The 25,107-nt window shown below is 47.0% G+C and overlaps 2 protein-coding genes across 2 annotated transcripts in view; both read right to left on the bottom strand.

Annotated features, from left to right (window-relative positions):
* The window catches only part of LOC114590972 (E3 ubiquitin-protein ligase TRIM7-like), a 29,819-nt gene extending 24,652 nt beyond the window's left edge, over window positions 1-5,167 (bottom strand). The window contains exons 1-3 of the mRNA XM_077923548.1: window positions 4,671-5,167; window positions 1,956-2,051; window positions 68-298 (exon numbers count right to left, since the gene is read on the bottom strand). Of these exons, the coding sequence (XP_077779674.1) occupies window positions 68-298; window positions 1,956-2,051; window positions 4,671-5,084 (741 nt within the window). The 5' untranslated portion in view covers window positions 5,085-5,167. The remainder of the gene's footprint in view (window positions 1-67; window positions 299-1,955; window positions 2,052-4,670) is intronic.
* A 7,694-nt stretch (window positions 5,168-12,861) lies between these two features.
* Window positions 12,862-24,896, bottom strand: LOC114592014 (zinc finger protein RFP-like). Its single transcript, XM_028719819.2, has 8 exons — window positions 24,752-24,896; window positions 22,425-22,850; window positions 19,719-19,970; window positions 19,517-19,539; window positions 17,590-17,705; window positions 15,665-15,691; window positions 14,920-14,946; window positions 12,862-14,579 (listed from the first exon to the last, which is right to left on the bottom strand). Exons 2-8 carry the CDS (start codon window positions 22,836-22,838, stop codon window positions 13,852-13,854), a joined length of 1,587 nt encoding a protein of 528 aa, XP_028575652.2. The 5' UTR covers window positions 22,839-22,850; window positions 24,752-24,896; the 3' UTR covers window positions 12,862-13,851.
* Between the last annotated feature and the right edge of the window lie 211 nt (window positions 24,897-25,107).

Raw genomic sequence — 25,107 nt, 5'->3', positions numbered from 1 at the left:
GAAACATGCATTTTGTGTGTGTGTGTGTGTGTGTGTGTGTGTGTGTGTGTGTGATTCTAAGTCTCACCTGCAAGAATTCGCTCGGGGGCTGCCGGCACTTTCCTCCCATCTCTGCAATCAGCCCATTGAGCCGGGAAATCTCCTCAGAGACTCTGGTGAGGTTCTCGTCCTGCTTCCTCTCCAGCTCTTTGGTCAGGTCTTCCAGCTGGTCCAGCCAGAGGTGCTGTTTCTGAACGAGGTACTCGTGCATATTTTCAAAGGCGGACACGATCTTCTGCTTCTCCGTTTCTAACTGTTTCTGGGAGTGGGAGAGAACACATTAAGAAGAAATAAGGGAGAAGAACAGGGCCAGATTTAGGTTTGATGAGTCCCTAAGCCACTGCAAGAAGATCAAACCTCTCCATTCTGAAGGAAATCAGCCCTGAGTGCTCACTGGAAGGACAGATCCTGAAGCTGAGGCTCCAATGAGAAGAGAAGACTCCCTGGAAAAGACCCTGATGTTGGGAAAGATGGAAGGCACAAGGAGAAGGGGACGACAGAGGATGAGATGGTTGGATGGTGTTCTTGAAGCTACCAGCATGAGTCTGACCAAACTGCGGGAGGCAGTGGAAGACAGGAGTGCCTGGCGTGCTCTGGTCCATGGGGTCCCGAAGAGTCGGACACGACTAAATGACTAAACAACAACAAGCTACTGAAGGTAATGGGGCCCTTTATATGTCCAGCTGTTCTTTGTCAACAACAAACTGTCGCTGTGTTTTGTGTTGAATATATGCTATATGGTAATTTATGTACCTCATAGAAGAAGAGGAGTTTGGATTTGATATCCCGCTTTATCACTACCCGAAGGAGTCTCAAAGCGGCTAACATTCTCCTTTCCCTTCCTCCCCCACAACAAACACTCTGTGAGGTGAGTGGGACTGAGGGACTTCAGAGAAGTGTGACTGGCCCAAGGTCACCCAGCAGCTGCAGGTGGAGGAGCGGAGATGCGAACCCAGTTCCCCAGATTACAAGACTACCACTCTTAACCACTACACCACACTGGCTCTCCATAGGTATCTAAAGCCATTTGCACATAACTAAATATGTATTTTATCAAAGTAATTGTTGAACTGAAATATAATTTTGGAAATATACATCCAGTTTTTTCCCCTTTATTTTTTTTTGGGGGGGCCCCCAAGAGGGTGGGGCCCTAAGCTACAGCTTGTTTAGCGTATACGTAAATCTAGCACTGGAAGAGTTGGATCAGGTTGGGGAACCTTGGGCCCTTCAGATATTTCTGAACAACAAATCCCACCATCCTGGTCATTGGTTGTCCTTGTTGGGACTGATGGGAAGAGAAGCTCCCAAGGGACAGCTGGGAGAGTTTACCTCTTTCGTAGTGGGATAAGATTTAAGATCTACCTGTGAGAGAGGCATGGAAGTAGCCAGGCTTTTTGGGAGGGGGCAGGCTTTTGCTAGGGGGACAGAACTTCAGATTTGTATTTATTTTTACTGTGGGGGGTGCAACTGGCCCCCGCTCCCCCTTGGCTATGCCCATGGAGAGAGGATTTGTATTCTTCTTTTTCTGTTTTTATTTTTGTTTAGATTAAGTTTTTTTAGTGTAACACATTATGAAAAGTCTTAATAATTTATTTATTTTTAAAACAATCTTGAGGGCACCAAGCCAGGCAGGTCTAAATTACAAAATCCGACACAGGTGGTTGTTCAGAACTTGCGGGTACAGAAAAGGAGGCAGCTTGCCTCAATATCGTACCCACAATCTCTCTGACAAGAGATTGTCTGCATGAAATGTGCTGGAGAGGCAAACCCGTCCCCATCTCAGCCCTGAAGGTTGACCTTGACAGGTGATTTTATCAGTCACGTGGCCATGATGTCATTTGATTGATAGGTAGGTGGCCCCTGCCCATCTGTCAATACTGGCCCACAGATTCCCCACCGTAATGACATAAACCTACCAGACATTTCTGCTTTTTCTGATCTTTAGCTAATTTCCGGTCCACAAGCCTTTTCCTCTCTTGCTTCAAAGACTTCACAAGGACACCAATTCTCTCCTGAAGAGAAGAGAAAAGTCATTTAGCTCTGTCAGGAGTTCAACCCACCTGACGTTAAGCAGTCATTTCCTTAGAAAATAAAGCCCGATTCAAGGCAACAGATTCTTCCCTGCTCTGCCTGCCCCCCCCCCCTTTATTCCAGGACAATCAAGTATCACTGCTTTTATCTTCTTCTTCTTCTTCTTCTTCTTCTTCTTCTTCTTCTTCTTCTTCTTCTTGTCCCCATCTCTGACTAGCCTGCTCAAAGTGGCGATATTTTGGGAAGAGATGGGAAGAACTTCAATAAGAGGTTGAAACTTTGGGGTCACATGCTTCGTTATTACTTTTATCGCCTTCTATACCAATACTTATGGGACGCGGGTGGCGCTGTGGGTTAAACCACAGAGCCTAGAACTTGCCGATCAGAAGGTCAGCGGTTCGAATCCCCGCGACGGGGTGAGCTCCCGTTGCTCGGTCTCTGCTCCTGCCAACCTAGCAGTTCGAAAGCACGTCAAGTACAAGGTACCGCTCCAGAGGGAAGGTAAACGGCGTTTCCATGCGCTGCTCTGGTTCGCCAGAAGCGGCTTAGTCATGCTGGCCACATGACCCGAAAGCTGTACGCCAGCTCCCTCAGCCAGTAAAGTGAGATGAGCGCCGCAACCCCAGAGTCGGTCACGACTGGAGCTAATGGTCCTTTATACCAATACTTTGGCCACCTCATGAGAAGAGAAGACTCCCTGGAAAAGACCCTGATGTTGGGAAAGATGGAGGGCACAAGGAGAAGGGAACGACAGAGGACGAGATGGTTGGATAGTGTTCTCGAAGCTACCAGCATGAGTTTGACCAAACTGCGGGAGGCAGTGGAAGACAGGAGTGCCTGGCGTGCTCTGGTCCATGGGGTCACGAAGAGTCGGACATGACTAAACGACTAAACAACAACATACCAACGTCTCCAGCCAATGCAAAACAGAACAGTAAACAGCAACTGAAAACAGGAAACCCAGAAGGTTTGAAACAAAAGTAGTACTTATTATTACTAAATACTATGCCTAAATGGAGATAACCATAACAGTACTGGACATTCGCATAGGGCTTTCCGGCACTCAATCAGTGTCGGCTCCTAGTTTTGCAAAAACTTTTTGCGCAAGACTTGCCGGAGAAAGCGCATCTCGCTTTCAGGCCAAGGGAGCTGGCGTTTGTCGACAGACAGCTTTCCAGCAGGACTGAACCACTTCTGGTGCAACGGAACACCGTGACGGAAACCAGAGCACACGGAAACACCATTTGCCTTCCCACCATGCGTACCTAATTATCTACTTGCACTGGTGTGCTTTCAAACTGCTAGGCTGGCAGGCGCTGGGACAGAGCAACAGGAGCTCAACCCGATGCAGAAATTCGAACCACCGACCTTCAGATCGGCAAGCCCAAGAGGCTCAGTGGTTTAGACCACAGTGCCATCAGCATCCATTTTAAAAGTCACTTGATCCAGGGACAGTCCACATATATATCAGCCTACATCTGCCTCTGTTCCTTAATGGTGACTGCTGTTGCTCAGGCTGCACAGAAGCATTTGGGTTCCAATATATTCATTCCGATTGTGCAGATAAAATATAATGGATAGAATTCTACAGGATGGGGGTATTAGTATGTGAAAACAGTCCAGATCCTATAGCGTTTCTACTCGGAATAATAGGATTGGAATTGCCCCAAAAAGATGTTAGATTGTTTTTGTATGCCACTACAGCGACAAGAATTTTATTAGCCAAAAACTGGAAATCACAAGAGATACCAACAGTAGAAGAATGGCAGGTGAAGATGTTGGATTTTTTGGAGCTGGCAGACCTGACTGGAAGAATCCGCGACCAGAAAAAAGAAGAGACACAAAAAGACTGGAAGAATTTTAAAGAATATTTGGCTAAATACTGTAATATAAGATAAAGAGAAACCTCTTGAAAGTAAAAATAAGGCCTAGGGTTAGAATAAGATTATGTTGTTAATAAATATTAAGGATTGGCGTATAATGAAATTCAGTTAGAGGAGATTCAAGAAAGTCAGTTATCAATGTAATGAAATTAGGATTTGGAAGTTAAAATTCTTTTTTATGTGTTTTTCTTTATTTTTGTGTATTTTAATGTTTCTTTCTTTCCCCTTGTTTCTTTTCAATGTGATTAATGTGAAAATTAATAAAAAAAAAGAAAAAAGAAAAAAGAAAACAGTCCAGATCCAAAGATCGCTAGATGGTGGAGATGTCAGGCACCATCCTGACACCCAGCCATCTTCAATGGGTTGCAACTGGCTGGTAAGGTAAAGTTAAAGGGACCCCTGACCGTTAGGTCGAGTCGTGGCCGACTCTGGGGTTGCGGTGCTCATCTCGCTTTAATGGCCAAGGAAGCCGGTGTACAGCTTCCAGGTCATGTGGCCAGCATGACTAAGCCACTTCTGGCGAACCAGAGCAGCGGTCACCCCGTCACAGGGATTCGAACCGCTGACCTTCTGATCGGCAAGTCCTTGGCTCTGTGGTTTTAACCCACAGCGCCACCCGCGTCCCAGCAAGTGGCAGGGAGCCAGGTGCAAAATGCGCCTGGCGCCTGGCTAATTTCGAACATTGCTCCTCACCCACCTGCTACGGCAATTTCCTACCTTATACTGGTGAGAAGCCTCTTCAGTGGGAAACACGCTGTGGCCTCTGTGCAAGTTCGACCCGTTGCACACCTCGCAGATGGGGACTTCGTCATCCATGCAGAAGAGTTTCAGGGGTTCCCCGTGCGTCTTGCATACCCCATCCTTTCCCTCGACTTGTCCTTCCTCTTGAATTTTCTTGATAAGCACAAGGCTTGCCAGTTGCCAGTTTGGGTTGAAGTTATTTGCCTCAAGCCGTTCTCTGCACAGCGGGCAGGAAGGGTCTGCGTCGGAATCCCCCAAATATTGGGTGATGCAGGCTTGGCAGAAGTTGTGCCCGCAGTCTACAGTCACTGGGTCTTCGAAGTAGTCCAGGCAGATGGGACAGGTTACTTCATGGTAGAATGACGTGCTGGTGGGACTCCTGGTTGCCATGGCTGCCTCCCTCTGAAGCAAAAGGACAGGCTTGGTTAGCGAGAGCTGTGTGGATCAGGCCAAAGGCCCATCGAAGGCCTGCAATATTTTCTCACAGTGGCCAACCAAAAGCCTGAGAGCAGGACGTGAGGACAACATCCCTCTCCCCCTGTTATTCAGCAGAGCATTTCCCGATATGGTCATCATTGATAGTTCGGTCCGCCATGAATTTGTCCAACCCAATGAGGCTGTGCTTCGTTTATTTATCACTACAGTGGTACCTCAGGTTACAGACGCTTCAGGTTACAGACTCTGCTAACCCAGAAATAGTACCTCGGGTTGAGAACTTTGCTTCAGGATGAGAATAGAAATTGCGCAATGGCAGTGGAAGGCCCCATTAGCTAAAGTGGTACCTCAGGTTAAGAACAGTTTCAGGTTAAGAACAGACCTCCAGAACAAATTAAGTTCTTTACCCAAGGTACCACTGTACAGTCACACCTCATGTTGCGTCCGCTTTGGGTTACGTGTTTTCGTGTTGTGTCCTGCGCAACCTGGAAGTACCAGAACGGGTTACTTCTGGGTTTCGCCACTCACGTATGCGCAGAAGCGCTAAATTGTGCTGCATGCATGCAGAAATGTGGCACTTCGGCTTGTGTCAGTTCTGTGTTACGGACGGGCCTCCAGAACGGATTTTGTCCATAACACGAGGTTCCACTGTACAGTGGTACCTCGGATTAAGTACTTAATTTGTTCCAGAGGTCCGTTCTTAACCTGAAGCACCACTTTAGCGAATGGGGCCTCCCGCTGCGCCGCCGGTGCACGATTTCTGATCTCATCCTGACGCAAAGTTCTTAACCTGAAGCACTATTTCTGGGTTAGCGGAGTCTGTAACTTGAATAACCTGAAGCGTATGTAACCCAAGGTACCACTGTACATCTTTATCCGGTGCTGTTTTTCTAGGAAAAAAAGAGGTGCCAGAACTCACCACGAACACCTCCTTGTTCTCTTAGGATGGCAATGGCGCCCACCTGAGAGGTGCCGGAAACTCAGTTCCGGCTAAAAACAAGCCCTGTCTTTATCGCACCTTTCCCCCACAGAGCTGAAGGCAGCATGCATGGTCTTTCCTCACAACAACCCTGTGAGGAAGGCCACCAGAGAGCAGGACTGGCTCACAGTCACCCTGTGAACAAAATGGCTGAGGAGGGATTTGAAGCCAGGTCTCCCAGGTCCTAGCCTTAACCACTACACCGCACTGCCTTTCCCTGCCTAGAACTGTGGGAGATGGGGGCAGGGAGACTCACTGAGATCCCCTGGGTCCATATGACTGCTTTCGCACACCTCTTTTTAATGTATTTTTCCAGTTCTTTTCCATTCACTCCTCTGCTGCTCTGATTCTTTTATATGGGATAATCCGTCCCTTCCTTTACCATCAGCCAAACCACCACCTATGGAAGTACAGACACAACTCTTGCTCCTTAAGATGGACTGGAAAGAGGAATCTGTAGAGCTCGGCTTTTGTACACTGAGAAAAAACTAAATTTTCCATTGCTACTTAATTCTACCAATCAAACTGTTTCTTTAAAAATGTTTACACTCCCACATTCAGCTTTTTGTCCTTTTGTTGTGCTAGAGCAGGGGTCTGCAACTCGCGGCTCCGGAGCCGCATGTGGCTCTTTTACACCTTTGCTGCGGCTCTGGGGCGGATACTACCGAGGGGAGGAGGCACATTGTGCGCCCTGACACTCCCCACTGTGGCGGGCGCTGTACTGGCTGTGACGTCACATGGGGGCGGTGCGTGCGTTAGTCACGCACCGTCCCGATGTCACCTTCCCGGTTTTGCGGCTCCCAGTTTTTTTCCCTTCGGAAACGGGTCCAAGTGGCTCTTTTTGTCTTAAAGGTTGCAGACCCCTGTGCTAGACAAAGCTGAAGGCAAAAAAGGACTCCTGTTTCCACCTTTTCTTTTTAATGTGCTTTTCTTCCTATGAGGAAGAAGAACAGCACTTGCAATTCTGGAAGAGGAGCCTCAGAGTCATTATTACTCTGAACTTGCTCAAGAACTATATTCTTTTGAGATTTTATCTCATTCAAAATCCATGCCTAATCCACTTTAAAATTCCCAGGGGATGTAACAAAATAACAAATAAAGACTAAAAAACTACACCCCCCCCTCTCTCTCACACACACAAAATGCACACATTATAAAAACAGAAATTCAGGAGACCAGTGTTAAAATCCCCAACAACCAGAAGCTGGCTGGGTGACCTTGGGCCAGTCTCCAAATCTCAGTTTAACAAGGTTGTTGAAAAAACCCTGAAAAAAGCAGGGTGGGTGAAAACGCTGAACGCCACCTTGAGCTCTTCCAAGAAAATGTGATATAAACACAATACAATAATAAAATAAAGGACTCCTGAGGAAGAAGATAACGCCTTCACAAGACGTATGAATACCATTTCACATACTACTGGGCACAGTTCAAGTACAGTGGTACCTCGGGTTACAAACGCTTCAGGTTACAGCCTCCACTAACCCAGAAATAGTACCTCGGGTTGAGAACTTTGCTTCAGGATGAGAACAGAAATCGCGCGGCGGCAGCAGGAGGCCCCATTAGCTAAAGTGGTGCTTCAGGTTAAGAACAGTTTCAGGTTAAGAATGGACCTCCGGAACGAATTAAGTCCTTAACCCGAGGTACCACTGTAGAATAAAACTTTACATGGGGCTGTGGCACAAATGGACCATAGATGGGAAAGGGGAGCTGATAGCTGAAATGTTTAATATTCAGGATCTGATTTCATTCCGCAGGGCGTGTAAGACAGAGTTGTTCCTCCTGGCCTTTGGCTTGGAGCCAATCTGATTCCCTCCCTCCCTCTCTTTCTTTTTTCTTTTCTTTTCTTTTCCTTTCTCCTCCTGCGATGAGGCTACATTTTAATACTTTAATGTTTCAATATTTGAATTGTTGTATTTTAATTTTGTTTTTAAGTTGTAATCATTCAACTTGTTTTTATTATTGCTTGTTAGCCGCCCTGAGTCCAGCCTTGGCTGGGGAGGGCGGGGTATAAATAAAAATTATTATTATTATTAAATATTGAATCGGAGTGGGGCTAACACATTGAAACAGCAAGGCCCTGCCTTCCTGACTTACCTCGTTTTGCCTCCAAGCTGAAAGCTGAAGCTTTCTTGGCTGCTAACCACACCCTGTTGCAAACTCATTTAAAAAAAAATGGCACTTTGAAACGCTTAGCCCTCACTCTCACTTTCTCTTACACACCCCTTTGCTAAACCTATGTGTGTCACTTTTCATTCTACTAGCATTTATAAACCGCTTAATCAAAGCAGGCTCTAGTAAAACGGTAGATGAGAAGCAGCTGAAATCCAGAAGGCAATTAAGGTAAATTAAAATTAAAAGAACAGCAACCCAGATATACTATTTTTTTTACTGACTGTATTTGATTTACTGCCTACCCAGGCCTCAGGGTAAGTCACAGCCATTTAAAACACAGAGTTAAAATAATAATAATTCAGAAGCAAACTAACAAATTGCACATAAACGGGAAGAGAAGCACGTGCGCCACCTTGCGCTCCTTGGATGGAAAACGGGATAGAAAACGCAACCAAATACAATACATCCTTTCCAATATTTCTACGAAAGAGGAGGAGGAGGATTGAATTTCTTGCACGGTGGCTTGTTTTGTTTGCTCAGGACAAGGGACTACACAAACCTTGCAACCCCCCCCCCGCCCCCCCGCAGGCTCTCTCGCTTCTCACAGCCCTTCTGCACAAAACCATCACCTTAACTTATCCGCTTGCAGATCGAGCGCCGCTTTCCCAGGCTGCGAATGGGAGACAAATCAAAACAGGGGAATAAAAGGCGCTAGTCCCTGTGAAAATTCGAAAGCGCCTCGTCTGGGATTGGTCAGGACGGCTCAGGCTGCGCTCCTCTGTCCAATCGGGGAGAGGGGAGGGGCGGACCAAGGGCATTTACAACGCACAAACGCACAAACGCACCCCGCCCCGAAATCTCGTTTCTTGCCAGCCCTTCCTGCGATGCTGTCTGGGGTGGGAATTGGGAAGAAGAGTTAGCTGCCTCCCACGGGGATTTGAACCTGGGACCCTCCCTGTGCAAAGTGGCAGGATGAGTCCCATCTCTGAAACCTCCGTGTAAGGAATTGTTAGAATTTTAGAGTTGGGAGGGAACCCCAGGGGTCATCTAGTCCAACCCCCTGCAATGCAGGAATCTCAGCTAAAGCATCCGTCACAGATGGCCATCCCACCTCTGCTTAAAAACCTCCAAGGAAGGAGAGCCCACCAGGATATGAAATAAGATTTAAAAAATTTATTTTTGTATGGGATCTTTATGAGCTTTTATTGGGGGGGGGGGGGGAGAGAGAAGGAAATCTTCCTGTATTTATAAATTTTTTATTTCATAAAATTTTATATATGGCTCAGTCATAGGGAAAAACCTCCAAAAGCGGTTTACAAAAAAAGGATAATGCAATTAAGATTATTGCTTTAAAAATGTACACCATATATGCATATACAGTGGGTACCTCTGGTTGCGAATGGGATCCATTCTGGAGGCCCGTTTGCAACATGAAAAAAACACAACCCGCAGCAACGCGTCTGCGCACGTGTGGGTTGCGATTCGCTACTTCTGCGCACGCGCGTGACATCATTTTGCGCATGCGGCGAAACCCGGAAGTAACCCTTTCCAGTACTTCCGGGTCCCTGCAGGATGTAACCTAAAAGAACGTAACATGAAGGGGACGTAACATGAGGTATGACCGTAGTGTTTTATGTGTTGTTCAAAAGGAAATCAAAATATTTCACTCTCTAGGGTCTGAGGGTGAAGCAGGAGAACTGCCATGGGCATAGCCTGGGGGGGGGGGAGACAGCTGCCCCCCATCAAGTAAGTAAAGGGACCCCTGACCATTAGGTCCAGTCGTGGTCGACTCTGGGGTTGTGGCGCTCATGTTGCTTTATTGGCCAAGGGAGCCGGCGTACAGCTTCTGGGTCATGTGGCCAGCATGACTAAGCCACTTCTGGTGAACCAGAGCAGCGCACGGAAATGCTGTTTACCTTCCCGCCGGAGGGGTACCTATTTATCTACTTGCACTTTTGACGTGCTTTCAAACTGCTAGGTTGGCAGGAGCAGGGACTGAGCAACGGGAACTCACCCTGTCACGGGGATTTGAACCGCCAACCTTCTGATCGGCAAGTCCTAGGCTCTGTGGTTTAACCCACAGCGCCACCCGCATCCCATCAAGTAAGTAAGTAAGTAAGTAAATAAATAAAATACTTAACTGGCCAATTGTGTCACAGATAACTCAGTTCTGCCCCCCCCCCCCAACACAAAGCCTGCCCCTCCTAATCCTCGTTATGCCCATGGAAGCTTCTGGTGCGAACTCTCACCTGCCATATGCAAAACAGGGGGTGGGGAGTGGGAAACCTGAGGTGCCCCCCCCCAGGTCCTGCCTGGCTGGTTGAGCCAAAACTAGATTCCTTGGGAAGGTAACATGGCTGCAATCTGGTGTTTCCTTGAAAGAAACCTCACAGAACTCAATAAAAAAGATAAATGTAAAGGACCTCTGACAGCTAAGTCCAGTCGTGAATGACTCTGGATTTTAATAATAATAATAATAATGATAATAATAATTTTTATTTATACCCCGCCCTCCCCAGCCAAGGCTGGGCTCAGGGCAGCTAACAAGCAATAATAAAAACAAGTTGAATGAATACAACTTAAAAACAAGATTAAAATACAACATTAAAACATTAAAATACAGCCTCATCACAGGAGGAGAAAGGGGAAAAGAGGGGAATATGGGCTGAGGCACTCATCTTGCTTTATTGGCCGAGGACTCAAATAGGGTTGCATGCAAATACACCTTTGCTACTAGGTCTTGCTAACCGTGAAAAGATGAAGAAAGGTGGAACAGCTGTGTGTCCTTGGCGTTAAAAAGAGGGATCACTGCCAAGACCACAAAACAAGATTAGCAGCTTCTCTCCGTTGCAATGTTTTGGATAATCCAGTTCTCTGTGCACACAAGTTGAAAGGAAGCAACATAAAGGGGGGCTTTTTAGTGGGATAAGCAGCCTCACGTGACCAAGATGCTAGTCTTATTAACGCATGCAGGGTTTAATAGTGTTGCTCACCACCACCCCAAACTCTGAAAGGTGACATTTCAGGGGTTCCAGGCTGCGGGGTTCGTGTTTCCTTTTGGAATTGAGGCACAGCAGAGACTGTGGCGTCTCCAGGATATATGGTTTATTGACACATACAGTGGTACCTCAGGTTACATAAGCTTCAGGTTACAGACTCCGCTAACCCAGAAATAGTACCTCGGGTTAAGAACTTTGCTTCAGGATGAGAACAGAAATTGTGCGGCGGCAGCAGGAGGCCCCATTAGCTAAAGTGGTACCTCAGGTTAAGAGCAGTTTCAGGTTAAGAACAGACCTCCAGAAGGAATTATCTGTGGGATTTGAGTGTAGGTATGTTTGAACATTTTTAAGGATTGTATGAAATGTTATGTTTGTATATTTGCAATATGTGTGTATTAATGCTGAATTATTTTAATAATAAAAACGTTTCCAAAAAAAAAGAAAAGGAAAAAAACAACTTTGCTTCAGGATGAGAACAGAAATCGTGCAGCTGCCCCATTAGCTGAAGTGGTGCTTCAGGTTAAGAGCAGTTTCAGGTTAAGAACGGACCTCCAGAACGAATTAAGTACTTAACCCAAGGTAAAAGGTAAAGGTACCCCTGCCCGTACGGGCCAGTCTTGACAGACTCTAGGGTTGTGCGCCCATCTCACTCAAGAGGCCGGGGGCCAGCGCTGTCCGGAGACACTTCCGGGTCACGTGGCCAGCGTGACAAAGCTGCATCTGGCAAGCCAGCGCAGCACACGGAACGCCGTTTACCTTCCCGCTGGTAAGCGGTCCCTATTTATCTACTTGCACCCGAGGGTGCTTTCGAACTGCTAGGTTGGCAGGCGCTGGGACCGAGCAGCGGGAGCGCACCCCGCCGCGGGGATTCGAACCACGACCTTTCGATCAGCAAGCCCTAGGCGCTGAGGCTTTTTACCCACAGCGCCACCCGCGTCCCCAACCCAAGGTACCATTGTATATACAACCTGAGCCTATGATGAAGAGGTTCATAGTAATAACACGCCTAAAGGGTTGGTCTTCTCCCATAGCCACAGCCTTGGACTCTGAATTCAGGCTTGGCATTCTCTCCACCATTCCAGCCTGCTAGTTCACATAGCTATCTCCCCTAAACTGGCTTTATTTCTCCTTTAGTAGAGCCCCCCCCCATTCATCTGCCACAGAGCCCCTTCCTCTGCCCTCCTTACACCTAACCAGGATAGTCTGGCTTGATTTGAACACTTCCTGAAGCTGGGAAGTAGGAGTCTGGCACCCAGTTTTACACCCACCAAAAACTACCATAGCATAGCCTGATCTGCCAAACTTAGCTATGTCCCTGTGGCATGTGCCCTCCTAGGTGTGTGACATCATACTGGGTCATAAGGAAAGGGTTAACTAATTGTAAAATGAATAACCAATAGGAACCCAAGGGAAGGAATTAGAGTTTTCTTAACAACTGTCAGTCTGAAGTCTGGAGTTAGAGAAGGGAGAGGGAGGAAGTCGGTGGGTTGGGCAAGTTTGATGTGAGAGTGAGAGAATCTGTTATGAGGAGTCAGTTAAACAGTTGGGATAATCAGTCAGACGGTATTAGGAAGGTATAGGCCGGTAAAGAAACTAAGGTTAGGAAACTGACAAGAAAAATTATCTGAAACCATAAACTTGCTAATGCTTATAAAATAAACTTGTTTATTTGGTTTAATGTTAACAACTGTCTGGACTCAGTGTGTACCCAAAAGTAGTGGTTTGGTGGCAGCGGGAAAGCGGGCACAGTGGTGGCACAGGGATCAATAGACCGTCAAACGTCTGGGGAGCCTGTGTGATCGCCAGTCATGTCCCCTCATATTGGGAGGAAATAGGTAATCAAGCTTTTTGTTGTGTTCCAGCCTACCTCCGCTGAAGCTGTGAAGAGGGTTGAGCTGGCTGTTCCACAACATGGCTCTCACCAGCCACTCCTGTACCAATAACCTAGGAAGTCTCACCACTTTATAACTTGTTTTACTGCCTGTGCAACTTTCCTGTCTGGTGTTGGAAAAGCACATGAACTGGACCTTTGAAGAGTTTGTAAGTAAACTAATCTTTAACTTGCCAAACGTCTGGCCTTTTCTTAGGCTGGAGGAAGAGGGAAATTTTGGAATGGTGTTATTTTAAAGGTCTAACCACATATATTTTCACATTTCACTTTGCTGCACAATTTGTTACTTTAAATCTCTGCTGGGGTTCTGACACCAAGAGTCCTTGCCCCAAACATGATTCTTGGCATACAGGAATTCTCTTTTTTATACATTTTTGCCTGGCTGGGTTCATTTTTCCCCTGGCAGGGTTTCTGTGCCTATAAATCACACAAAAGTGGGGTTGGAGTGGGGACTCAACACAGCAACCCACTGAATCATTCTGTGGAACACAAAGAGCCTGTTCCTCTTTTTATTTTATTTTAGCTCAATAAATGGTCATTTCAAAGGTACAGCCACACAAGGAAGACATTTGCAGGTGGAATATTCCAAGATCTGCGATGAGGAACTGGAAATCCTGCCATTTAGACTATGGCCCTCTCCTTGGCTTAAATAAGGTTAAGAAACTGACAAGAAAAATTATCTGAAACCATAAACTTGTTAATGGAACGGGGAAACCTAAGGTCCTCTCTGATGTTGCAGGATCAGAATTCCCACCATCCCTCATCAATGTGGAATGCTTCTGCGGCTGGTGGGCGTTGGAGTCTAACTTCATCCGAGAACCAGAAGTTCCCCGTCGCTCTTCTGGCGTTATCATTTCCGTTCACGGCAGCGGGGCTCCGAGGCCAGCACTTCAAAGCCGTCCCGCAGCTCCTCACTTGGAAAAAGGGCCGGAGCTTCTCCTCAGAGAACGACCCCGTGTGGTAGGTGAAAATCAAACCGTCAGTGTCGGCGTCAGAAAACTGCACCTGACCCTTTTCGTAATCCAGGGACACACGGATCTTCTGGGGATCTTTCGCCAAGGCCAAAGGGGTCGGTGCGGGAAAGGTGAAAGCAAAGAACTGGCAAGGCCTAGATGGGCTGCGGGAAAACCTCCCCACCGCCCACACCCCTTCGTTCGTATGGGTGCAGATAACGCCTTTCCTCCTCATGGTGTCTCGGGCGACCCCCACGGCCCACATTGCCCTCCCCCAGGTTTCCACCTCCACCACCCACCAATGTTTCCCTGCCGTGAACCCCTCCTGGCCCAGCACACAGAGCTCCCCGTTAAATCTCTCTGGGTTGTCAGGGAGGTTCCCCGTCGCCCCTCTGTTGTTGCTCTTCTTCTTCTTCCCACCCTTCTTCTTCTTCTCCACCTCCCACCACACACTCTTCAAATCCTCAGAGACGATAAGGCAAGGGTGTGCGGTATTTGCATCGAGGGTGACATCCACTGCAGGAAAAAAAAGGAGAGAGGATGCCGGATGGCGGTGTCAGGAGCGAGACGGAAGTAAATCACACTACCTACACAGGCTTGGCAGGGCGTCCGGCCTACTGAACACAGAAGCTCATGCCTGCTAGGGTCTCACTCCATGGATCTGTTGCCAATACTAAAAGCCCCACTTCCCCACAGCCTTCCACGTTCTCCCCTCTCCAGCGTTTCCCCCCCAAGCAATCTGAGACTAAGCCTTCGTGAAGCCTGCTGCGGCTCCACCCATTTCAGCCCTCTTCTGGTCCTAAGAACCATCCAGTCTCTCCCACCCCCACGTTATCCAAATCATTCCCCGAGTTACCTTTGTTCAGGTCTTGCATCAGAGGAGCTGTGGCAGGGAGGAAAGAGTGACAAGTTTGGAGACAGATTAGCACTAAAACAAAAACAAACCCTCTCAAAGAAGTTGGAAGGGACCCTCCCTCAAGGAATGTCGACTAAAGCATCCATGACAGGTGCCCACCCAACCTCTGCTTAAATAACTCTAAGGAAGGAAAGCCCACCACCTTCTGAGATATGAAATGGATTACTTTATTTTCCCTTGTGATCTCCATGTTCCAAGATAATTTCCTTCACTAAGGGAGCCTCACCTAGTGCCATCATTACAGGCACCAGGCAAAAACATTCCTCTTTACCCAGGCTTTTGACCATTAAATACTCTATGATCTGTTAAAGCTCAGGGGGGACAGGGACCTGTTAATATTATTATTATTATACTTTTCTGCTTTGTATTATTATTATTATTATTATTATTATTATTATTATTATTATTATGCTTTGTATCAGGTTTCGTAAAATGTTTTTAATGTAGTACAACACCCTAGGATCTTTTGATAAAGCTGGACTATCCTAACGTGTGTTGGTGCAATAAAAACATTTCACGTTAAAGTGCAACTAAATTTAGCATTTTAATTGATTTTCTGTTGAAGGGATTCATTGCTGTGGGAAGTCCCCCCCCCCCCCCATGGGCCACACAAAAGGTTTCCTAGATGCAGCTGAGTGGCTACTCCAAACACCCATCTTCCATCAAAAATGTCTGAGAGAATTACCTGTGTCTTGAACTTGCTCCAGAGACGCTGACGCAGAAGAAAAGACAGGGGAATAAATAAATCAGGTAATATATACAACAAGTTGTTTTGCAAACAAAGTATCTCAGCACTTTCACATTCAGGTTGTAGACCCACACTCCCTTAAACGAGATTAAATGCCATTAAATACAGTGGGGTTTACTTCTGAGTAGACACATATAGGACTGTGCTATTACATCAGCACTTTTTTGTGTTTACTTATAAAAATATTTGTAGATTGCTATACCATACGGTAAATGCCAAAGCAGTTTCCAACCACAAACAACACACACATACAATGAAGACCAGGTTAGTACTTAAAACCAGAGATAAAATATTTCAGAAACACCTTTTCTTAATTGCCTGTGTAAGCTTGGAAACACAGGAACGTTTTCATTGTGTCCAAAGGTTAAAAACAGCAGCCACCTCCAGGCCTCTATTACCGCGGGCCACGTCCTCTACTAGTCATCTAGTTTTTTTGCCTGGCTGGAACGTGCCATTGAACTCTGACCATGCCTGCCTGCTTGTCTGGAGGATGGTTAGAAAAGGATTCACGAAGGTGTGTGGAAACTAGCCTTCTGTACCAACGACAAAATTAACGTTCGTTGCTCTGCCTGCTTTTGCCTCTGGAAAGATGGCCGTAAAGGGCCTTGGCCCCTGGCCAGCCCCACCCAATTTAAAATTAAGATTATGCTGCTTGCAATAATGTTTTGCTGCTTAAATCTGAAGGCCAGCTTAATGGCAAGGAGATAAAAGGGAAGCCAAGTCACAAGGAGGACTTGGAAGCAGCAAGAGGCCACACTTTCCATGCGAATCGGGTGCATTTTCACTTAAGGTTCCCAAAAACAAATGATGTTGCTTTGATCTCTTGTTGACTAGGAGAAACACTGTGTTCTGATATAGTAAAAGGTAAAGGAACCCTTGAACATTAGGTCCAGTTGTGACCGACTCTGGGGTTTCGCGCTCATCTCGCTCTATAGGCCGAGCGAGCCGGCGTTTGTCCATAGACAGCTTCCAGGTCATGTGCCAGCATGACTAAGCCGCTTCTGGTGAACCAGAGCAGCGCATGGAAACGCCGTTTACCTTCCCGCCAGAGCGGTACCTATTTATCTACTTGCACTTTGACGTGCTTTCGAACTGCTAGGTTGGCAGGAGCAGGGACCGAGCAACGGGAGCTCACCCCGTCGCGGGGATTCAAACCGCCAACCTCCTGATCAGCAAGTCCTAGGCTCTCTGGTTTAACCCACAGCGCCACCCGTGTCCCGGTGTTCCGATATGCCGCCTTGCAGAAAAAGGTGGGCCTGGCTCTGAAAGTTTCTCTTCTTAAACAAGAAATGGACAGCTTTCGGAATGGAATGGTGAGGGGGAGGTTTAAAGGTAAGGTCACTTATACACCAGTTTTTCCTCCTCAAAATGGCTTCCATGATATTATAAGCAGAACCTTGCTTCCCTGCTGATGCAGAACCAAAGGGAGAAAAGATTTTTGAGATGTCTCCTCAGACATTCTGCGGAATCTCATAGGGTAGGACAGGTTAAGGAGTGAATTAATTTTCTGTAAGTTGGTACAAAATGCTTTTCTTTCCAGGATACAGTTGCAGAATACTCATGGCTGTCTTATCTCTGTTCCTGTGTGGTCAGGTACATAGTTCTGGCCTATACCATAAGCTCCAATTACAGCATTCTGTGGTACTGTGTGGCGCAGAATTGTGGAGGATTGTTGGAAGACAGAAATGGAAAGACATGTGAAGAAGAAATAGAAGACTAAACTTGCAGGGCTTTGAACTTGCACTTTAAGCAAGGACTATGAAAGCTGAAAGCCCTCTCTGGGCTCAGAGAGAGGCCTTCTTGAAGCAACTGTGTTTTGTGTTTACCAAGTAAAGCAAACCCTGCTATGCTTTTGGTGGTACCTTTATATTTCTCCGTAGCCTTTTCCAGCGCAGAACTTTTCTCCACAGCGATTTTGAGCGTCTCGTCCCACCAGTGAGAAAGGTCCGATTCGTGCTCAGATGCTTTCTTCTCACACCTGGAAGGGAACACAGTCAAGTTTAAATAACAGCTGCAGACTGCAGCTCTCAAAACATTAAATGAGAGGGCTGAGCTCTTACTCAAGATGTACTCATCGGGAAGGTGCCCTAAGCTACCTGAGATCATTTGAGCCAACTGCTTCTAATCCGGTCAAATTCATTCTGAACAGGGACAGGGACAGCCTCCTATATTTCCTATCACCCGTCCACGCTGGAGAACCTTATAAAAATTGCCTAGGAAGCTTGCAGAGAAGGGAGAAGCAAAGGCCCAGCGCTGAGAACAAAATGCTGGTACGTGTGTCAAAAGATGAAGCAAACATCAACAGAGGTTGTGCGCAGTTAAGATACTCAAGTGCAAGCAGGCCACACAAAGCACTTTGAAGCCCCAATAACCAGCTGATGGCACACACGTGGTTTAATTTCACACTGTGCAGGTGAAAATGAGTCCCATGAAATCATTGATCTCAGGTGACTGGCAGGTGGCCAGGACCACCCCCTGCCAGAATGGGGTCACAGGGGCCGGGGAGAGGTAAAGACCTGGCCCACTGGCCTAGACCCAGTCTCCCACACTTGCCTCAGGCAATCTGATGTTCACCAAAGAAGGCAATTGGCTGATCGTTGGTGCATTTGCAGGGCTTCAAAGTGCTGAGTCGCCGGACATTGCAGGCGCCCCTTTTTTGCCGACCTGAGTCTTTACTCCGCAGGTGGCAACAGGTGTAAGAGCAGGTGGGCCTGGCCTGGCCAAAATGAAAGCACCAGCGCAGAAGAAAGCAGGGGCTGATTGCCCAGCGGCAGGGCAGGTACTTCACATGAACATGTCTGCATGTTCTTTCCATGGCAGCTTCAATAAAAAGGATCCCAAGTGCCTTGGATCTCAAATGCCTCGGCTCCCGAACAATCGAAATCCAGAAGTGAGCGTTCCAGGTTTTTGAACGATTTTGTTCCTGCAGCCAATCAGAAGCCGCACTTTGGTTTCTGTTCGATTTCCAAGGTATGACTGTATAGCAGCGGACTAAGTCTAAAGGTGAAGGGACGTGGGTGGCGCTGTGGGTTAAACCACAGAGCCTAGGACTTGCCGATCAGAAGGTTGGTGGTTCGAATCCCCGTGACGGGGTAAGCTCCTGTTGCTTGGTCCCTGCTCCTGCCAACCTAGCAGTTTGAAAGCACCTCAAAGTGCAAGTAGATAAATAGGTACCGCTCCGGTGGGAAGGTAAACGGTGTTTCTGTGCGCTGCTCTGGTTCGCCAGAAGCGGCTTAGTCATGCTGGCCACATGACCTGGAAACTGTACGCCGGCTCCCTCGGCCAATAAAGTGAGATGAGTGCCGCAACCCCAGAGTCGGTCACGACTGGACCTAATGGTCAGGGGTCCCTTTACCTTTAAGTCTAAAGGTAAAAAGGCCACTATTCCCTCCTAGGTATCTGAAGGGCATCTGATTGTGAGGTTGTAGAGAAGTCACCCTTTTCAGAGAACATAAAACTCCAGAACCTTCATCTACTGCCATTGGAAGGAAATGGTTTCTAACGACTGACTGTACTCCAGAATGCCTTTATGTGGGCCTGTTTTACAGAAATCTGTTCCCTGCCCCCCAAACGAAACCAAGGTTGTTTCACAGGGGGTGAAAAAGGAGGAATGTGAACTAGTCTAGATAGAAAGGGGATTGGGGGGAGAAAGACCAAATTAAAAGAGCAAAGAAATGAACCTCACACAACACGGAAGGAAACATTATCGTTTGCTTTCCAGAAACACACCAAAGGGAGCAAATTTCTTCCCCATGAAAGGGGTGTGTGAGGAAAAAAAGAGCCACATACCTCGTTAAGGCTCTTCTGATGTCCTGAAAAATAAAAAGATAAACGGGTGTCAATCACACAGGCAGGAAAAAACACTGGGCTGTTTTTCGCTCAAGTGAGGATTCCCCACCCCCACCGACCTGTGGAAAACAAATGGATGGACCCAGGTTCATTTTCTTTTTCGTTCAAGAGACCTGGAAGTCGCCTTTGCATTAAGCCTCACCTGGAGGGATTCCCTCGGGGGCTGGAAGACGTGGTATGATGGCTGCACGTTTCTCGCCTCCGTCGCCACGATCAGGTTTCTGAGTCGGGAAAGCTCCCCAGAGAGTTCGGCAAAGTTTCCTTCACCCCTCCTCCAAATCTTTTTTTCCAGATCTCCCAGCTCACCTAGCCAGAGACGCTGTTTTGTCCGGAGAAATACCTGCATTCTCTGGAAGGCGGATCTGATTTTCTGCTTCTCTGTTTCTAACTGCGCCTGCGGAGGAAAGATTTCAAAGGAAGTGCAAAGGTGGAAAATGAGATGTCAGCCGAGGGTTACTTTGAGACCAGTGACTTTAACTATGCATCTCATCAACAACTGGAGGCTCATCCACGCTCCCTTTGTGGCCCTGTATTCTGAAAATGCTGATATGGGTTATATTAGACACTTAATGGGAAAATGTCCTGGTTGGTTTCTGGCCTCAGACTGGACAGCAATACATATTTTACTGGTGTACTAGTAAATACGTGGGGACGTGGGTGGCGCTCTGGATTAAACCACAGAGCCTAGGACTTGCTGATCAGGTCAGCGGTTCAAATCCTCACGACGGGGTGAGCTCCCGTTGCTCGGTCCCTGCTCCTGCCCACCCAGCAGTTCAAAAGCACGTCAAGTGCAAGTAGATAAATAGGTACCGCTCCGGCGGGAAGGTAAACGGCATTTCCATGCGCTGCTCTGGTTCGCCAGAAGCGGCTTAGTCATGCTGGCCACATGACCTGGAAACTGTTTGCGGACAAACACCGGCTCCCTCGGCCAATAAAACGAGATGAGCGCCGCAACCCCAGAGTCGGCCACGACTGGACCTAATGGTCAGGGGTCCCTTTACCTTTAGTAAATATGTATCTGAATTTTCCCCCTTCTTCATGATTAATGCTGCTCATAGTTGTTCTTGAGCTAGCCTGCTTGGGCAAGATAGGAGTTTCCCATTTTATTTTTCCAATTCCTTTGCCTCTGTTGAGCTCCAGACTTCAGAGTTTTACTTAAAAACTTATTTTTTCTTACTGTTTACCTGGACCCTACATCTTGGGACTTTATCTCTTGGACTGATTTGATTTTGGGGTTGGTTTTCCCCAGCCTTAACTTTAATCTGAACTGCCTTACAGCTGGGAAACTTGATACACGCTGCATATAATTAGTTGGCCTTGTGTTCAGGTGGGGTTGAGCATCCGTTGCCAGTTCTTTTGAAGGCATCTCAGAAAGAAGAGGCGGCAAGACTTAAATTGCAGCTGAATTTTAATCCTGAACGCTGCAATCTTTGCATGCAATGGCTGTGTCACATTGTTTTAACACAACACAACACATTTTTAACTTTTCCTGCAATCATGGCTTATTCCACATTACAGTGGACGCTCAAGTTGCAAACGTGATCCATGCAGGAGGCACGTTCGCAACCCGCAGCAGCGCGTCTGCGCATGCGCGGGTTGCAATTCAGTGCTTCTGCGCAAAGCGTGATTTAGCGCTTCTGTGCATGCGCAACCACTGAAACCCGGAAGTAAGCCGTTCTGGTACTTCCAGGTTTCATTGGTCCGTAACCCAAAAAAAACGCAACCTGAAGCATCTGTAACCCAAGGTACGACTGTACTTTTCATTCAATCACCAAATTATGCCACCTGCGCAGGTCATGTTTTCTTAGATTTCCTTGCCTAAAACTTAAGCTAGTGCATTTTCTAGTTCTCTGAAATTTCTTACATATCATGGTTGCAGTGACATATAAAATCCTACAGTTTAGGACCTGACTATTTGCTGGACTGTCTGCTCCCCCTAGTGTCTGAGACCAAGTGGAGTCTCTGTCTTACCAGTGGCGGCATTTGCAAAGGATAAAATACGTGAGTGGGTTCTATGCAGAACCTCCCCAAATCTGGAATGACTTCACAGATCCAGCTGATGCCAACCCTGATGGGTTTTAGGCATCTTGTAGCAATTGACTTGAGCATTTGGTTAAGGCAGGCCTAGGCAAACTCGGCCCTCCAGATGTTTTGGGACTACAACTCCCATCATCCCTAGCTAACAGGACCAGTGATCAGGGATGATGGGAACTGTAGCCCCAAAACATCTGGAGGGCCGAGTTTGCCTATGCCTGGGTTAAGGTGACTACAGAAGTCTTGCAGCTCTCACTGTGCTGTAAATCTCACTGTGTTTCAAAATTGATTAATGATTATTATAGATAGATAAAAGAGGATCTTACTCAATTATTATTTTGAGGACAGGTTATACCAAGGTATAAAAGCCATAGCAAAATAGGTAATTGAGCAGGTGATGTGTAGGGCAATGTGATGAATGTATTTTGAAATGATAGTTGAAAAGGTTATTGTATTGGGAGCAGCAAAGAAGGGAGAAAAATAGACGGGACATGGCGGGGAGAGTCAGTTTTTAATTTTTAAAAAAATCTGGAGACAATTTGTTATAAATTATGGAAAGTCAATAAAAATAACCAGCAAAAAGGTGTTTTACTATGCTAAAAAAATCACCACAGCGTGTTTACTTTTTGTATTTCTCCCACACGTGTGGGATAAGAGGTTTGTGTTTTAATCTACAAATTTAACCCTCAAACCACCTCCTGCGTAATCTTTGCATGACCTTTTACTCCAGGGAAAACTCATAGGGCTACACAGAACCCTCCAAAAAATGAGCCAGGGCCATTTCCTAGGCCCACCTGCCATATCGATTTCTTACCTTGTATTTTACGGAGATCTTGCTTATAGAAGACGCGGCGTGGCCCTGGTCAGCGTGCAACCGGTCCCAAACCACACCCCCTGGTGCCTGATCATCCCTCCAGAATAATTTCGGGGGCTCCTGCTGCCTCTGGGGCTCTTCCCACTTTCTCTTCAATCCTTTCCTTTCCTGGAAGTTCCTGACGATCTCGACCATATTTGCCAGCTGACGGTTTGGCCTGAAGTTCCTTTGCTTGATCCTCTCTCGACACTGAGGGCAGCAGGAGTCTACGTTTGGGTCCTCCCAAAGTTGGTCAAAGCAGGCTTGGCAGAAGTTGTGCCCGCAAGCGATTGTAACTGGGTCTATGAAGTACTCCAGGCAGATGGAACATGTCGCCTCCTCAAGGAGCCCCTCAATAGCACCCTCGGCTTCCATGGCTACTTCCTCCTTGAAATAAAAAAAATCAAGGTGTGAGACACACACACACACACACACACAAATGTTCATAAATGTACCAAGCAAACACGTACATAAATATATAAACCACATGTCTGAAGCAGCACAGGAAAACAGCCTGGAAACCATTTTGACTCCCAAACTGACCAAATGATTTCTCTGCGAGGTCAAGGAAAATAGAAAAGCCTCCCCATTGTCTTTTCCTTCACAAATCCTGTCTTAAGAGTATGTCTGTGTATGACTAGGGTGAGCCTGTGACCTGGCTCAGGAACTAAGTATTTATTATTACAAAAGACTGGCCAGGTTCCCCAGGGTATCCAATCAAGTAAGCATTAACTGGCAACCTGCCAGACAGGAGGTAAACAACAGATTTCTGGTAAACAACCCACTCAGATTTCTGTTGTAGACCACCCCTTTCTGTGATGTAGGTATGATGTTTCTGGGGGTGGTCTTGGACTCCAGGGTGGGCAATTTAAAATGTCTATATAAGGGCAGGCACACCTTGGTTCTGGGTCCTCCTTCTCCTGCGTGTGAAGGGGGCACCCTTTTGCAAGTTAAATAAAGATCAGGCTTACTAGCTGCTTTGCTTCTCAATATTCTCTGGTTGGCCTCTGTTCTTTTCTCCGACCGATGGAGAACCTACAAAGGACTCTATAAGGGCTCTTGTGTCCCCCCATAAGGGAATAAGGGCAGATTTTTGTTTATTACACCCTAAAGCATAAGGACAAAATTATCAGTTTCTTTTGAGATCTCCAATGCAGATATAGAACAGCCAGGGGAGTTGTGTTAGCTGGATGGAGCTAGGCTAGAGGATCCCCTTAATCAATCCATGGTTTGTTTGTTTTTAAGAATAGGATTAGTAACTGCCTGTGGGGCCTGTTTCAGTACAACAGCTGGCAAAACACAGGATTTATTTGTTAGCTCATTCCAGTCCCAAAGTATTTGGGAATGGCAAGGAAACCTGTTGCTAGTTAAACCAGGATCCTCCAAAATAATGTGGGCAGCTGACACCTCCAACCCCACCGCCCCATTTTGTGAGACGCCTGGAGATTTCCCTGATCCTAACTCGCAGGTTCCTCTTAGCCAGGGGTCAGCAAACTTTTTCAGCAGGGAGCCAGTCCACTGTCCATAAGGCCTTGTGAGAGGCCGGACTATATTTTTTTTTGGGGGGGGGGGGAAATGAACCAATTCCTATGCCCCACAAATAACCCAGAGATGCATTTTAAATAAAAGGACGCATTCTACTCATGTAAAAACACGCTGATTCCCAGACTGTCCGCAGGCCTGATTTAGAAGGTGATAGGCCGGATCTGGCTCCCGGGCCTTAGTTTGCCTACCCATGCTCTTAGCCTTTGCCTGTCTCTGAATTAAAGAGCGAAAAAGCCATTTCTCAAATTAGGACATGCGCAGAGCAGGACCTACTAGTTGATTTGAAGTAGATGGGCAAATATTTCAAGATCCAAACTGTTTAATGACGACCCACCCCAAATTAAACTAATGAACAGGGGGGGGGGGGGAGCTGCCAGGAGCTGGAATAATCAGGAACAGATCTTCTTTAGATGGAAGGACCGTGTGGTCTATTCAGCACTGGAACTCCAGATCTGCTTTCTACCTGCTGCAACGGTATTTCTTTATTCTTCATATCTTTGTTTTTTTTAATATTAGAAATATATATAAACAAAGTCAATCCCACAAATCTTCTGACGTGGGGGGGGGGGAGAGGAGAAAAAACTCAAGGCCAAAGAACAAACCCACCTCCCCCTTTGCATTTTAGACAACCTTTCTGTTCCAGTATTTTAAAGTTGCAAACCGCCCAGGCAGGAATGAAGGATATAAATGAAATAAGTATTAATAAAAAATCTCTTCCGTGAGCACGCAACGCCGCCTCTCACCTGTCCTGCGCGCTGCAGCTGGAGTCTCGTGGGACCGCACAAAGGATCCGGGATCCGCTCGGAAAGTTCGGACGTTCCCTCCGCCTGCGATTGGCCAGGGCAGCCGAGCTCTCCCGACGTTCCAAGCGACCCCTCGCCCAATCAGGTGAGAGAGTGGGAGGCGCAGCGCGCTGGGTGGTCCAAGGCGGAAGCACGTGGGCGGCAGCAGCAGTAGCAGCAGAGCTTTCAGCGTCTACCCCCGGCGCTCGTAACCCAGGGGGCTGGCTGGTGTGGGGCAGGGCTGTATACGAACGAGAAATGGAAGCCCCCGCTTTACGAGCTGCAGCGATTCAGCGCACTGTACTTCGCTTAAGGAG

Source organism: Podarcis muralis, chromosome 2 (assembly GCF_964188315.1).
Source record: "Podarcis muralis chromosome 2, rPodMur119.hap1.1, whole genome shotgun sequence".
NCBI lineage: Eukaryota > Metazoa > Chordata > Lepidosauria > Squamata > Lacertidae > Podarcis > Podarcis muralis.
The sequence above is the reverse complement of the archived record's forward strand: the minus strand, read 5'-3'. Positions and strand labels throughout refer to the sequence as shown.

Coding starts and splice junctions, on each gene's coding strand:
- LOC114592014 (XM_028719819.2), bottom strand. CDS start 22,838: ATGGAAGCCGAGGGTGCTATTGAGGGGCTCCTTGAGGAGGCGACATGT. Junction 19,971..22,424: donor AGATCTCCGTAAAATACAAG/GTAAGAAATCGA, acceptor TTTCCTCCGCAG/GCGCAGTTAGAAACAGAGAA. Junction 17,706..19,516: donor ATCAGAAGAGCCTTAACGAG/GTATGTGGCTCT, acceptor GTTCCCTTCCAG/GTGTGAGAAGAAAGCATCTG.